The sequence below is a fragment of the Sturnus vulgaris genome, chromosome 5 (genome assembly GCF_052056855.1).
Source record: "Sturnus vulgaris isolate bStuVul1 chromosome 5, bStuVul1.hap1, whole genome shotgun sequence".
Lineage (NCBI taxonomy): Eukaryota > Metazoa > Chordata > Aves > Passeriformes > Sturnidae > Sturnus > Sturnus vulgaris.
In genome coordinates, this window is record NC_142247.1 from 45,030,077 (window position 1) to 45,047,228 (window position 17,152).

Genomic DNA, 17,152 nt, shown 5'->3' on the forward strand with positions numbered 1-17,152 from the left:
GATCTGTAATTTTGTTTCACGCTCTTGCTGTCTTGCATGTATTCTCTTTGAACATGATACCCATAGACCTGGCCTATTTATTACATAAAGAATTAAAATGGACAAACAAAGGTAAAGGAATTTTCCACAGGAAACAGCAGAAATGCTTTTCAGATCAGCTATTGGTTTCAAATTTAAGCCAGAAAGGATATCAAAAGAGAAAAAAGAAACCCTAGGCAATGTTTTGTCTCATATTTCGTACAGAAGTAGCAGACTCCCTAGATGCTAAAGATACCTTTTATTTTAGAGGCAAACAAATTATTTTAAATGCAACCGAACTGCAAATATTTATTATGCCTCTTTTCCATTTGGTTCTCTGAATATGAACAGTCCCAGAGCAGTATTTCCTCTGAAATTTTAAGCTTTAAGCCAATGAATCGACTGAAAAAAATTTAAATGTGACCATTTTGAGGAAACAAAATTTTTTTTCTAAAACCTTCCATCACCACCTTTCAAGCACTGGCATTTTATCTAGTTTCAAACCACAGTGCTTGGTCCACGTTGAAAACAGAAGACGCCTTAAGATCTGAGAAGACCACTAACCTTGGCCTGTTCACCTTGAGTCAGGCAAGGCTGAGAGTTAGCCTGCCTTGACTGAAACTTAAATTTTTAAAAGGAAAAAAACAGAACAGAAGAAGCAAACAGAACAAAAGAAGAACAAAGGAAATCTCTCAGCTCTGTTAGGAATTATATTTTGACAAACAACTAATTGACTTCAAAGTAACAGGATGGTTTGTATGAAAAATAACAAGTTTTGACTTATATTACTCAGGCAGTTTATTAGCCAACACAGTTTGGTCTATATAGCATCCCATGTGTCCCCAGCTAGTCACCCCATCCCAGCTTTATGGGTGCCGCTATAGTACATAAAACTAATCTTTGATCACCCATCCTATCCTGCAGCTACTAATGTTCACTGAGATCACCTCTAAGTTGGATATCTTTCTCTTGATGGAGATACTACTGGCATACTGTCAGAGTAAATTAATTGAACTCTGCAATATTACTCACATACAAACAAAGAGCAGTCTGTGGTATTTTATACTGTCACATAGCAAGCACTAGGATGGATTGAAATACATCTGTGGCTCATTAGCTCTATGTCTGAGCTCTCAAAATCCAACACCACTGCACTGCTGAAGGGTCTGAGGCTGAACAATGTACATAAGCACAGCCATGCTAACCAATGGCCTTTGCCAAAGGGGTAATACTCCTTTCATTGAGATTTGCACCACCAGGATTTTCTCCACATTTGCTGATGGCTTAAAGACATACATGATCAGTCACTGGTGTTCAGTGGACACATCATCCTTCACTGAGTCACAGTAAGTTAACAGTGTTTCTCTGAGCCTTTGATATTACTAGGCAATGCTTGTCATCAGCAGCATCTGATTTGGTCCTCAGGTCTCTTACCAGATACTGAAGTCGCTGGCGTTCAGTCTCTGGAGTGAATTCTGAAGACATTGGAATGACTTCGCCATTTCGGATTATTATAGCTCTGTAAAAGTAATAAAACATCATCAGTGCAGAAAAAAAAAAGGTAAAAAACCCAGAAAACCACAGAGTACAATCACATTCTTATTCTCTTCAGAATCATGTGGACACACACATTTAGAGAGCTAAGGAATTACAGCTTGGACATTCTTTTCAGGCCTGGATTTCTCCTGACTCTCAGCTCCATTCCCAGGCTGACAAGCTGACTACAGCTTCAGTCAGGGAGGAAGTCTCCCAGGTTGACAACATGGTGAAAAACAGAATGGAATTCATAATAAAGATTAACACCTGGTGTCTTTCCCATGGCATACATCCTGAGGTGCTGTCCCAAGGATGTTTTTCCCAATTGTCCAATGAACTACTGTCCTGTCCTAGCTGCATGTAACACACTTTAAATACAGGATGTCCGTACAATAAAGTTGGCCTTTTTTCCCCAAAGAGGTCCGTGTGTGTTGCTGTCTTTTCTCTCTCTTTGCAGTGCAGTAACCACAGAATCACAGTCAAATAAAGCCATTTCTTTTCTACTGAGGTTGTTAGCAGAACAGGATAATTCCTGCCCTACATCCTTTAGGCTGGGTAACAAATATACCTGTATAAGCCAAATTCATTTTAGAGCTCACAAAAACATCCAAGCAACAAAGGCAAGCGTTATTTCAATTGATATCTATAGGGTATCTTTATTAAGTGAAATGCAGACACTCAGAGGAGATGCTGCAGAATCACTGATTGTAGAACGACTCTTTGCAGGTTTTAATACCAGTTGTGGCTGACACTGTTTAAACTACTGGCTTCAAATGACTCATGCAAGCACTTTCCAATTATTAATTGGTCATGTGTCATGTCAGAACATTTCTACTCCAACAATAAATGGAAGTAGCAAAGCAAATCCTATTTAACACCAGTGTAACTAATTTAGTTTAATTTAGTTACCTGCTGAAAGATGGCAGGTAATTGAATGACTGTGGATTAGCCAGGAGATTTTATACACACTTCTGCAAATGGCAGAGAGAAAATTTTCTCAAACTCCTGCCTGCTGCCTCTTAACAATCTGATATGCTGCACACAAAATATGGTCCAATCTTTCCCTGGTATAATGCCACTGGCTGGAAGACAAGTCACAGGAGGGAAGAATTCACCCAATATTTCTACTGCATTCTGCATTCATGTATTCACTCAAACAACTATGTTCCTTTATCTTTCCATTATTCAGGCAGCTCTGTAAGTAGAACAATGTCGGGCACTTTTGATAAACTACGTATCATCCCAAAGACTTTAATGCCTGTTGTGGAACTGCTTCTCAGCCATCAGTATATTAATTCAGTGTTTGGATAACAGCAGTACACTAGCTCTCCTCTTGAATTCAGACAGAATTTGCTGTAGCTAAAAAAGGTATTTGCCACTTAGATTCCAGTTTCTCTGTTTTAAATGGTCCCATTTCTGTGATATTTTCACCCCACTGATGTCCTATTTATGAGCTAACTTACTTCCCTTGATAATTTGATCGATTTCCTGTCATTGCCTCTATGCCAGGTGGTCTACTGCCACTGCAATGCAAACAAGAAATATGGTAGGCACATAAAGATTGAAAACTTAAACTTCTAAATTCAAAACATCAGCATCTTGAGAAAAACAACTCAGGTACAAACCTGAATTTCTAAAATTAGTGGCATTGAACAGATTTCCAAGTCTTGGGGATTGGTCATTTGACTAAAATTGTCTCCAAATTGTCATCTACTATTGCTAGTATGCAAAAGGCAGCAGCATTATCTTTGAGTAAATTAACTGTTCACATTTCTGAGATTCATGTGGCAAAGAGCAGATACGTTCAGGATGGTACAACAGTGGCAGATGTGTGAAGAAGCTCTGGCAATGAGGGAGAAACTGCTTTGCTTTGAAAGATAACAAATTTACTGTTCTTGGACTTCCAGCACTTCCTTACAAATAATCCTGTGTAGAAATTAGAGGTGGTAAGAGCGCAGCCTACATACTTGAAGGTTCCCACTGGCCCTTAATTAAAACCAGTATTGTGAACTTGAGACGGACATGGTAGTTGCAACACTTTAATTTCCTAAAAAAACTTGTGCATAATTTTTGACATATTTTGTTTTTTTAGGGAATCTGACTACAGGCTTACAAAAATGCTTCTCCAATTAAAAATGATAAAAGTTAGCTGAAATTTTTTCTTTTGCATTTCTGAAACAGTAATTTAAATATGAATTAAGAACTCTACCACGTCTCTTCTGCAACACTTGCTTTTATTTTTGCAGTTCCAAAGGTATTCAGCTTTGAACCAGATTAATTTACTCAGTGAACATTTTATATAACTTTTTAATACGTTATTTGATTCACTTGAGAAGGCCTCCACTCAAGCAGTCTGTGGGTTTAGTACAGAGTGTGTACTCTGGCAGCAGCCTAGACTAGACTGATCAAAGGAGCTGATCAGACACTAACCAAATTTTACACACTAGTTTAAGTGAGTCATAAGGGATTTTCTGATCTTCTGCTTGTCCGAAAGACCTAATATAAAACCACACATTGATATAACTGCTAGCACATCAGGCTAATTTTCTCGTTATTCTTTGCTTCCCCTTTAATCATCATTTCACAGGAAATTAATCTTTTAATGACCACTCAGACCAGTCTGGGGTTCACCTTTTTCTGTGTTCACACTTCCTATATATTTTGATAACTGTCATTCTCACTTCTATGGGTAGAATTGGGCCCTGAGGGGCTCACATCATATGAAAAGCAATTCAGAGGCGAGTGAGTCAACCTTTCATAGCTCAATTTATTTTCACCAGAATTGGCAGCCACCTGGGATGAAAAGCACAACCCAGCATATACACGTACACACACACAAATCTTCAGAGGAGGAGGAATTAAAGCAACACTGTTGATACCTGGTAAAAGAGAGTTTTATGTTTTTCATTAGTGTTTTCAGCAGTTGGATTTTATTCAACTTGCAAGTTACAGCTGTTCATAAGAGTGAAATGACTTGATCTGAGGAATAAGATAGCTCTTGATATGAGTAAAGGGAAGGACACAGACATAAGTGTACAAAGCACTGGTCTAAATTCAACTGTGGTGAGCTTACAAGTCCATACAGAGCTCTTTACCTTTCTGCACTAACTGCTTAGCTGTATCATGACAGAAAAGGGTATTTCTGATGGCTCAAGTGACAAAAAGGGACACATTTGTTGGCTGTCTCACTGAGGAGGCTGGGTGCAAAAGTCTGGCCTGGGAGCAACCCTGCTCAGTAGGATTTTCCCCTGCGATTGAAAAGGTGCCGAATTAGGCTCTAATTGGGTTTGAAGAATGAAGTGCCCTTTCTGTGACCTTGCAGTGACAGTGCTGCCAAGCAGCAACTGAAGGCTTTTTCCACCGAGCAACCTCTAGAGCCCTGAATTCAATAGCCCAGAGTCAATAACTGCTCACGAGGAGGGAGCCTAGCTGATGCAGCAGCTGCAAATAGCTCCAGCAACTGCTTTTAGAGACCCACTCTATACAGTCCTGCAGGACAATTAATTTTGACTTTACACTTCCTAATGGATTAAGCAGTAGCATGGTGTCACATGAGCATTACTGCTTCTGCCATGCATGAAACACACATGTATGCAAGGAAATAGTGTTCTGAAAGCATTTAACTCCCTGTGTATTAAGGATATATTAATCTATTGTTTTATGCCAGAATACAGCTGTCCTATTAAACTGTCAGAAATAACTACATAGGAAGCAAGAACTACTTGAATAGATGCAGTGCTCAGAGAGCATCTGATTCTGCCATGTTTAATAGTGACATTTTAATTTCCACCACACTGGTGAAACACATTATAGCAGAGCCACGGGGTGAGCCTACCAAAGGTAGATGGATGATTCATGTTTGCAGAGAACAAGTATGTCAACACTAACCAAATATTCTCTGATGACAAGGTTGCTTCAGACCCATACCAATCATTAATTATATTGTCAATGAAGTAATAATTAAAAAAACAAAAGCTTTTTTTCGGCAGGATTGGAAATCAGGAGTCACAGATCTGCAGCCTCCTCAGTGCATTGCCCTCCATGCTCTGATGCTTTCTCCACACAGCATAGTCTACAGTGAGAAACTGCTCTGAAGTCTTGAGGCCACAGAGGCTAGTAAGTCACTTATTCCAATCTCTTCTAAAAATAAACTATATTTCCCTGAGTCCTTTCCTCTCTTTTGAACCCTAACTCCCCACCCACAAGAACTACAGGATTGTACTTGCCATTGCATTTCACGTGCTCTGCATGACAATGAAAGTACATTCACTATTCCAGACCTGGAATATTCACTGTAAACAGGAATATATTGGAGAAAAAATTCCCCAAAGCTTAGCTGAAGTAGCTTAAAATGGAAGAAACAAGAATCTGATTTTGTATATCTTCTGGCCTCACGAGTTCCTCTGATCCAGAGAAGCCCCACCCTGAATAAGTAAATAAGGAGTAAGAGATGTGCCAGTGGCTCAATGCACAAGGCAGAACTGGCAGTCATGGCAAATCCTACAGCTGGCTATATCTGCTCAGTCACATGTAAATTAAAAGAAACACCAGGAGCTTAAAAGGCTGCATATGCATTTGCAGAAAACAGTGTATTTATCTTTTGGATTGACATGACTGTGTAGTCCATAACAATCAGCTAAATTCACACAGAACATTAAGTATATGGTTATTTTCTATATTCAGATTCAATACTTAGAAATTGTATTAGGTGCCTTAGTACACATTTGCTTTTAAAATACATGGAAAGTGAAGCAACAAAAGGATAAAAATCTGCCACTGTGTTGTACTGCTGCTGTGACGCTCAGGATGTAGAAACAACACTGGCATAAGGAAAATACTGATATACCAATTGCTTTTGCATTTTTAATATAGCTAACAACTACCACCTCTCCTTGAATCAAACAGGGTTTTGGATTTTTGTTTGTTTTCTCTTTTGTGGAAAACACAATCAGCTGAAAATTGCACAGCATCCTTTCTATGTTCCTTACAAGAAACATATAGAGGAAACTAATACATTTTAGAGGAAGCTCTTGTTGGTTACTCTCATTTAATCATACAGAGAAAGCAACGCTTTAGTGAACAAGGTCAAAAGTGTAATTCCACTGCTGTCACAAGTCTATTGGGATTCCGGTGTTCAAAACAAAGAGATCTCTCCAACTATTAGGAGTATTCAGGGGACATCCTGATTCCATTACACACTTTTTCATCCAAAAATGATTTGAAACACAACATTAAACTGCACATTTCTACAACACAAAATAAAAAAAATCTGGTAAAGGTGACAGAGAAAGACCATTCAGAAAACCCTTTTTGACAGTGTATATCAATTCAAGCCACAGGGAGGCTGTATCCATTTTTTAAAAAGGTGTTAAGCATGTGGATTCAGCACAGAAGAAGCAGAAGTGTCTGGCCTGTCTGCAAAGGTATTAAAATGTGTCAATGAAAAAGAAAGAGGGATTAAACTGAGAGAAAGAATAAGACAGGGTTTTATTATATTCAAAGGGGAACTAAGCAATAGATTTTAATTAGGTGTGACACAAGATAGCTGTGAAAAAAGAAAATAAATCCTAGAACTACAGAATCAGTCTATACGGGTATTGTTTATTTTGGTAACAAAGTGCATATATTTAAACAATCCAGGGAAGGTCAATGCTAATGGTTGGTAAGCTTCAAACCAGTTGTGGTTTTTTTACTTCTTCACCTTTTCTTAATTGCTAAGAAGTGAAAGACAATGACTATAAAAAAATTAAAATGAGAAATGTTTTTCTTTTCTGCAATGAAGTACTGGAACTTACTGTCATTATGATTACTGATGATTTTTAATACATTCATCACATTCAGCACTGGCACCTTGGTTTTACGTCTTCAAACTGAATTAGTCTCAGTCTCACGCAGACCCATTTCTCAACATTTCTTTAGAAACCAGGTGTGCAAATACCTCACTGTACTGGCAATAAGTATGGAACTGATGTCATGTATTCACTAACAATGTGGAAATATAGTGCAAAGCCTTTAAACTATTGCCTTAACTGTATTAATTAAGGCAGGCTGGGGATAGTGGAACAAATTATTATACAACATCTAGCTGGCATTAAAAGAGCTTCCAGTGATGATATATCCATCACCATAAAACTCAGGTGGAAGCAGCAATCGTCAGCAATACCAATTGAAAACACATCCTCTCTGCCCCCCACGCCGAATACCTAAGATAATGTCCTAACTCTTACTTGGCATCACTATCAAGAAGAAAACAAGCAACAAACCAGGGAAGGAGTAGAGACAGTGTAAATTGTCCTAATTTTCCATTTACTGCCACTCAACAGACATGCTGCCCTGGTTTCTTCATATTTTTCTGCACAAACGTGAGCCTGTTCACAGAAACGTTGTGACGGGATAGAAACACTAGATCATTTCTCTTTCAGCCAAACAAAGCCAACGTTAAGCGGGAGCAGACTCTCCCTGCTTGTGGCTCTTCCTGTGACAATGTAGCTTCATGTTACATTGTGGGTTATAGCAGGCTGCTCAGACACTTTCATTCATCACTTGGGGGAGCTTCAGCTTCCTCCAGCCAACAAAAGGTGTGAGAACTAGCTTCCTACAGGAGCGTGCTCTGGCATTTCCTACCAGAACAATGAAGCTCACTCTTCATCTTCTGCTATGGCTTTTTGCAGACTGCCAGCCACCCAGCTGCTCCAAGGGTTAGTACCTCAGCAGCACAACTACTGAGTGCAGCCCTTGCTCCACCAGGACACTGACTGGGCATTCCCAAGAATTTCATTCAAGGTCCTTTCTTCATGTCTTTGCCACAGCATGGAGCCAGCCATGCTATACCTCTCTTGCAGTAAGATGAGAATCTCCTCCTGTCTTTGAAAAGAAGCAGAGAAAGAAATTATGAAATCCAGTCCCTGCAAACTCCCTGAAAGTTGTCTTTCAGAGGCACCTGCAAGCACGTGAGCTGTTCCTGTGCACACATGTGTAGAGCTTTATGCTGTTTCCAATTACCTGACTCATTCATATTTATATTTTGAGTGCTTATTTAGTGATTCCTTTGGAGAAGACCTCTGGGCACAATGAAGCTGCTGAAGTACTCTAAAGCCACTATTCTGGTGGTGGGATTTTACTGAATTAATTGTATTATTTTTAATAAAGGATCACAAATAGAAACTGTTTCTATAAGCAGAATAGTACAGATTTCCATGGAAGGGCTTACTTCTCATGTTCAATAGCATCTGAACCAGTCAGGATTTTCCGTACTGCCACCAAAAATAAGAGAAATCAGAATATTTAGAGCTGATGTGGTATCCCATCTCATACATTCACTAACAACTTAGTAAGCAGCAGTTAAAAGAATTTTCCATTGCTGGCAGTCTTCCTCTGCCCTATACATTGCATCTAACCATGAGAAGCACCTGGCTGTCACCAACAATAGGACTAAATTACTTCAGTTGCTTCTGCATCACTACTCTACAGTTTTAAATTAAATGTAATGCTGAGCTTGCAGGCTGTCCACAGAGAAGACAGCTTGGAGAAGACACGTTGCCCCATAATTTTTGACCCCTGGAGCAGTATGCTTCTAGTTGTTGGTACCTCTTCAGTGGGTGCAGCTCGATTCCTGTGAGACTCTACTGCGAGTGAGCTCCCTGCTCTCATTTAGGTCCTCAAGTGTGTTGCTTGGCTGATGAAACCTAAGTATGGAGCTATTATCAGCAGTTGGCTTTATTAACAGTGTCTTATTTTAGGGCTAATTATATATATATTTTTTGTTATGCCCACCCCCCACTAAAGTGATGGCACTGGCTATCTGTACGCAATGTTCTTGTTTAATTTATCAGGAAAGTAACTTTTGCTATTGAACCAGCAGTGACTTCATAAGTTTATCTATACACTTCTAGTAATGTCTACTCCAGCTCCAGTAGTACTAACTCAAATGTGAATGAACTAAACTAAAATGTTGTGTAATTAATTGTGCGTACTTTCCAGATGGTTTACATTTCAACACATCAATCTTTCAGAAAGGGCTTCAGCTGGCAGCTAGAAAGCTGTTACAAGCCAGATTATAGCGACATTACTAGCACACAAAAACTGCCCACCGTTGGTTCCAATACCCTTAGCCTGGAGATTTACTGCCCTCTTAGGATTCATTTTGCCCCAATGATTTCAGTGTATTCTTCATCTGAACACAGCTAAGTACAATGCAATGATGACAGACCACTGCGTTTCTGTATCATGGCGTAACAACATGCCACCAATTACTCAGGCCATGCCAGGGAAATGAACAAAGAAATGCAGTCACATCTCTGTGACCAGCCCTGAGCCTCAGGACTGGTATCTGTGGAATCAAAGTCTTTTTCCCTGCTGTCCAGGATATCACATTCATCTCCAAGACAAGTAACTATGGCAACTAAACCTGGGCTTAGTGGATGAAGGCATTGCTGTGCAAGTCAGTGTTTATTTTGCCAGTAATATGGCTGGGATACAGCTGTCCATGTAAGATGGAAGTAGCAAGGATTTTTTATGTCTCTGCTCTTCACTGTCTTACCATTGCCAAAAAGAATGACTTTAGCACCTAAAGTCATATCCACTTTGATCTCAGCTTTTCTGCTTAACTCAGTACCAGCTGCAGGATATTGGAACAAGCTGGACCGAGATGTAAAAGCAAAGATTGCAACTCACCATCTCTGCTCACTCTTCATGGGTGATTTTCTACCCAAGCCCTGCTGCATTCACCCATACAGAAGTGCCCAGAGCCATCACTAGGAGTCCCAGGAGCAGGACTCAAGCAGCACTGTACAGCTGCTGCTGAGACTGAACAGCCTGGGCTGCCTTGAATTTGTTGAATTCAGGTGACTTGAAAAGCTTTTCAATATAGTAAGGACCACGGGAGACTGAAACATTCACCAAGCAAGTCTCGGGTGCTCCCTCTGCCCCTCCTCCCACAGTACAGATGGGAGCTAGAGAACCAAGGTGCCCAGCCTGCTCTCCATGCCTTGGCCTTGGCCTGCAACACTGGGGTGAAGAACTTGCATGTCTCTGTGGTCAGCTAGTTTGTTTGGAGTTTGTTGACTTATATGTTTTTTCTTTTAAAGGCTGAAACCCCATGAGATATAAAGTTAATAGAATTCTTTATTCCTGGAAACCAATACCAATAAACTGTGGCTTGACAGTTTACTAGTATTACTCAAATAGCCAAAATTCTTCTCCTTCCTCATTATCTGGAACATAAGATAATGTCCATATGGTTAGGACCAAAGATTAAACTGAATGTACCCCTCACTGAAAACGTTTACAACGGCCTGAATACCTGCTAATTGCCATACATATTGCTAAGGCATATGCTCTCCCAGGAAAAACAGGAGTTTGGAAAAGAAGTTGGACATTTTTTTGGTCTTCAAAGCCTGCAGACATTTACTACCAAATTCATAATTTCTGCCAAGTCAATGCTGGATATGACATGCCAGTAACTTCGAATTTGTCATTCACTGGATAACTAGAAAATGCTCTTTCTTAGCACTGCCCTTTGAGTGAAATGACTTCTTTCTGCTCCAACACCTTTTCTTCACACTCTTGCCTTAAGTGTTTCTTGAAGTGCCTTCAATAGCTTTATCCAGCACGAAATCCTGCAGTATCTGAGGCTGCTGTAATTCCAATGAATCTCGTGCTCCTGCTTCTCTCTGGAAGGAGGCCAGGCAGGAAAAGGGGAGAAAGGCTTTCTGCAGGCCTTTTTGCAGATCATGCTTCTAAGGAAAAGAGACAGGAAGAACAGAGAGAGAGGACATAGCCATATCTCCTGAACATTTTTTCCAACATTTTGGGCTAGTCAGGATGAGACCCCTCCACCTACCAAACTGCAGTGAAGGAGAATTTACATGGCAGAAACTTGCTTTGCTTTGAATTCAATCTCTCCTCACTATGCAGACCTGTGAGCAAACCAGATTTAGGTTATCTGTTTCCCTGAAATGATCAAGCTTTTTTTATTTTCAAGTGATTCTGTCGGAGAATTAATAATAACCTAAAAAGGTGATGTACCATAGACTGGCCAAACTACAATCTCTAAGTGTTGCTCTTGCCTCTGGAGTGGCATCCTTTGAGTATTTGGAGTATTTGAGAACTTCAGAAAATGAAGAGAAATCCTAATGATTGCATGGCTCTAGCGTGTTCAGTTTTGCAACTTCCTTTGCTCCATCTTTTGGAGAAGACAGGAAAAAAATGCTTTTCCAAATACTGCAGACTGAAGAAGCTTAGTAACTAAGTTAGTCTCTCCTCTAGAGACCTCTAAGTCTCCAGTATGAAGCACAGTTATTGTTGTTTATGCAGACACAGATGTAAGAAGACAGAGAAGTCTTAGGCAGACCACTCACAGAAAACAGGGAAAATACACACCATTTAGATTAGAAGTTGAGTAGTTATGAAAAACAGAAAATTAAAGCTTCCTAGACAGTAAACCAAAGACTAAAGTAAACTAGTTCTATAATAGCAATATATTAGAACACTTTTTAGTTTCCATCCTTACACAGTGTTAACGTTTCTGGCACAAACGACCCTGCTGGACTGCCTCAAGGAAGCGGTCATACACCATGAACCACAAAAATGGCTCAGAATCATCAATTCTGACTTCTCCGAAATTCTGTTTAAGCTACACTGCCAGTCAGCAGACACATGGCTATTTCCATGCTGCTTTCATTTACTTCATAAAAGCAAATTAAGCCCCAAATCTGAGTAACCATGAGGGAAGCAGCTGACAATCACCATGACAAAGAAGAGGAAGTATAAATGTAGTAAGCTTCAACACAAGCAGCAAATCCAGAAAGAATTCAAATGGTAAACAAATTCCATTTTCAATTCGTTATTTTATTACACTGGGAGAAGACTGTGTTATAAATACACTCTCCCACACCTGATCTCTTGAAGTACCAATGAAGTTACTTCACCTGCACCCACACAAAACCATCACAAAAATATTCACTCAATGAGCTCCTACCATTTAATAAGCCAAAATGCATTAGCATTAATTTTACACGTGCAAAAAGGAGGAGAAAATCTATTCTGGACATGAGGATGTATGTTCAAGTAGAGTGTGAATATGCCCTGAACACATAAGTACTGTGGAGCAAAAGCAAGGAGGCAAAAAGATGATAAAAAAGAGCTGATGAAGTAAAGCAAAAAATTCAGTGACCCTGCAAGTCTGCGAAGCCTTTGGAACATCAGGTTCTTTGCTTTGACGTCATGTTCTGCCAATAAATCAAGAAAAGCCCAAGGACTCATTTGCAGATTTAGTGAGGGTTTCAGGGTACGTGGAAAAATCGTATCAACCTGTGATGTCTTGCTTCTTGTATAACGATAAAGGCACAGCTTCCCTACGTGGCTCCAAGCACAGCACAAAATGGAAGGGCCTGCAGTCTCTGAGCAGCTCCAGACAACACAAAAGCCAGAACAATGCTCATCCCAAACATTGTTAATATGATCATATTGCATTACAGTCATTGTAGTGATATTGGACAAATGTTATGTTGCATGAGGCTATACAATAATTGGGCAGTAATCAGTAAAAACATTAAGTCCCTGTTTTAGAACTGCTTCATCAGTAGCTATAAAACAATATCCCAATAAAGAGCATAAAACTAAAAAGAACTGAGATTAACAAGGCGTGTTATGGCAGTTCAGAAGTAAAAGTCACTTTAGCAATGCAGAATTGAACAACGCTATTTAAAATAATGACTAGAGAAGATTTACTAGTCCATATTTTAAAAAGAAAATAAATAAAAAGCAGCTATTCCAATGTCCTAGTTTTCATAGCAAATATATCAGGCTGGTAAGCAAAATACACCGCCTTGATGCTCACCAAAAAAAAGCACTATATATTGGATATCTGACTATAGCACTATCAGTCCCTAATCAGATAACTTTGCATGGACACTGCTAATCACTGAAAAGAAGAAAGAGAGAGAAAGAAAAAGCTTTGGCCAATATTCAGATATGAATTTTGACTGTACAAATAGGTATATTTATGGCAGAGTCCAAGAATTATCAGACAAGCCATTAGAGAATGAAAGTAGTTCCTTCTAAGTTGTTTTTATCAGGCTCTGAATACATCACCTCATTTTTAGTAGAGTTCTGGTATCATGTGCAGTTAACATATAATTATTACAGAACTGAGATTGCATTGTTAGCTGAAGTTTATTATATCATTGACATTAGTGATGCCATAACATTAAGCTCAATAATAGTTCATAACAAAACCTACAATTAGCACAATTTTTCCTCCCTTTTACACCAACCAAAAGTGTTCAGCTTAGAGAAGCCTAATAGTCCATACAGAAGTGAGCTAGGGCTGAACCTGAAAGGATTGCTGGCTGGTAATTTAGTAATATGGTAATTAAAGTCTTTTCATGATGTAATTATACATCAACTACAAAAGGACAGCTGCTATACAACACTGCCAGGGTATGTGGCATGAAATTATTAGATCTGAGAAGCTTTGGTGGATAAACTGAATACCACAGGCATAAGTCTGAGCTATAACTGGCACCACACAGTACATTATTATTCAAGTCTCACACTTAAAGTTTCCTTAGTCTCATTGTGATAGTAACAGTTTGTTGCACATACCTTGGTCCTCTGACAGCAGAAGCTGTTCAAAACCCACCTTTAAAAATTTCTGCTGTTTTGAAGTTCCCTGAAATTCTAAAACCTAACCTTCACCTAGGGAGAAGCAATATAACCGAGGTTTGCATGAATCCAAAATGTTTATTTCCCACACAAAACCTTCTCTCACAGATTCTTATCTGTGGGAAACTTGATTTATTTGCAGGCTTTTTCCAGTAGGGTAGCAGAGAGGGAAGAAGGAGAATGAGGAGAAGGGAAAGGCACAGATTAGTAGGTGAACTCAAAGAAACTAATAACCAAGTGTTTTGTCTTCTAATTCCAACAGCAGCAAGAGGAAGTCAGTCCCCTGTTTGAGTGAAAAAACAAACCCATCCTTCTCGAAAGCAGAAGATAATTTCTTGAAGTAGTTTGCTTATTGTATTTCTCTCTGCCTTCCCTTTTAGCTGTACAAACCACAAAGCTGAAGACACAAGGCATGAGACAGAAAAAAGAAACATGTTTTTCCAACTAACACAAGTAAAATTTCTTGACTACATAACTGGGCTCTTCAATATACAGGAATTCACTGTGCAACCTGGCAGGGGGAGACAACCTCAAAGTGGCTTGTCTAGTCCTAAAATGTCCTTTTTGTCCCTACAGCAACTCGGGTGTTTTGCAACTGCTGTTTTTTTCTCTGAAAGATGGGATTTTGTGGGAGAGAGACCCAAACCAACTGATCTACACTTTAAAGCTTTAAAATTTCTTTTGAGCTAGGAAAGTCTAGGAACGGATTTACCAGGAAATGAAAGATTTTGGAATAATTCTCCTCAGCATACAAGAGATTTTCTGTGATGTTCATTTGAGAAGCACAAAACCAAACTATTTTGAATCCAGAGGGACTTTATCACCAACAAGATGTTAGGAATGAGAATTTGAATCCGGTTCAAACAACACCCAATGGCTTCCTTTCTGATTCCTGCTCTGCCTGTTTTTCTGAAGAGATGTTCTGGATGAACTTAATGAACATGCAAAATGTCTTGAAGACTTAGTATGTTTAACTACAGTTACACCAATACTCTGGCCCCAACTCCAAATCACCTCCAACAGGAGTGTCCTACCCTTGGATATCAGAGGCTGCAATGGAGCTGAGGCTGCTCGTAGGGAGCACAGAAGGAATCCTGAGGGAACTGGAAGCAGCCAGTTCCAGTCATTTAAGAACAAAGATCTTGGCTACTTAGAAGTAAGTCCCACATGGCCAGTTTTTCACAGCACACTTTTAAGAGACAATAAAGCAAATTAGCTGATTCAACAAAGAGACTCAACTGTACTTCAAGTGCAACAGCACAAAAAAACAGGATTATTTTTAATTTAATGGCAGGAAAGATAGAATGTAGTTTAGCTAGTAGTTCTGTTGACCAGATAGGTGATCACCTCAAACACATTTGTAGCTACCATGTGAGGACTCACTTGACATTTGATACAAAAAGGAGATTCAAATATGTCACTCGCCAATAGAAACTGGGTGAGCAACTTGCAACTCATACAGCAAATTTAGCTTCTTAAAACCAATCACCAACATGAAAAGAACAGGAATTTTATGCACAAAGGATTTATCTGACTTCCTACACAGTGTAAAGCAGCAAGAGACAATAAAAATCTTAGGTTTAAACTACAAAACCCTTAACTTTTGAGTCTTGTCTCTGTAAGTATGTGGGTGTACACACTGCAAACATGAACTGTGTGTGCACAAACCTTAAACATAAACTCATAACCATAGCAGTCTTCACCTAAAGACAACATGGTTCAATATTTTTGCAGATGTTAATTACTGAGCGATTACTGAACAGAATACATGAGTAGTTTGTATTGCATGGGAACTCTTCTCCCTGCCCTGTTTATGCAGCGCACTGACAAAAAAACTCACATGAAGGCTGAAGTCTTGCAAGAAGAACCTCATTATCTCCCTCCAATGGTGGTAAGGGCAGAGATAGAGAGGGTGAAAGAATGCAAGAGATTTTCAGTATGCTCCTATCTTTAGCAGCATCAAAAGACAAAGAAAATACTTCTTATCATGAGTCTTCAAGCACCCAACTTCAAAATAAAACAAAGCAACAGCTCCTGAGCAACAGCATTCAGTTCTGAGAAATGGACAAATACATGAGCTAGAGCAGGACAAGGCAAAAAACCTATACTATGATAGCCTGCCTCTGCCTCCTCTTCCCCCAAGGCAAGAGTAGCAGCTATTTGCTTACTGATCACTACCTTAAATTACATGAAAATCTGAAAGCCAAACGGCCTATCATGACTAAGCCTGGCAACAGGAGCCACAGGACTCCATACAGAACAAATGCAGCCCTACGAACTGTTCCGGATGCAGTCACCTTGTCAGTTTTCAACACACAACTCTACTATGCACCCAACACCTCTTGTGTTTCAATGGCTTTTTAGTACTTCTCCACTTCTCTGCACACATCAAGTCATTCAGAAACTGCTAGAGGACCAGAAGCGCTGTCAGTTTCCCTGACTGCAACCACTGCTCAAGATACTGGAATGCTATCTCTAGCACTTGTCTTCATTTCTGTGAGAAGTGCTAAGTGTCCAGCCAAGAAATAGAATCTTCTTGTGATGCTGTCTGCACTTAAGGAACTCAGTAACACCATACCTGGCGAGTTTGGGCTGAAGGAATAGATGGGCAGACAACACACTTACCTGCTATCACCAGCGTTTGCCACATAAAGCTTCCCCAATAAATACACCACGACCAGGGCTGTGCAGCCACCAGAAATATTATACACAGTTCTCTCTCGCTCTATTTGCAAATCCTGTGGGAAAAGAGAACAAGATTTATAAAGACAGCATTCTCAAGTAATTAATGCTTGAGAAAATGAAGTCTCCCATAAAAACAAAAAAAAAACAATCCAAGAGAGTTTTTATTAAACTGTATGTCCCACTGTCTGTCTTTTCTTACAGCTACGGCCACATAAACTAGGAGAAGAACAGAAAGTTGAGGAGTACC

At 39.5% G+C, this 17,152-nt stretch overlaps 1 protein-coding gene across 3 annotated transcripts in view; it reads right to left on the reverse strand.

The window, feature by feature from the left end:
- The window catches only part of PPM1H (protein phosphatase, Mg2+/Mn2+ dependent 1H), a 134,363-nt gene that overhangs the window by 37,768 nt on the left and 79,443 nt on the right, over nt 1-17,152 (reverse strand). For all 3 annotated transcript variants that reach the window (XR_015803961.1, XM_014890885.2, XM_088165614.1), the window contains 2 exons: nt 16,846-16,958; nt 1,453-1,537 (listed from right to left, as the gene is read on the reverse strand). Coding sequence is in view for 2 of the 3 variants with exons in the window: in XM_014890885.2 (XP_014746371.1) it covers nt 1,453-1,537; nt 16,846-16,958 (198 nt within the window). In the remaining variant the exon portion in view is untranslated. The remainder of the gene's footprint in view (nt 1-1,452; nt 1,538-16,845; nt 16,959-17,152) is intronic.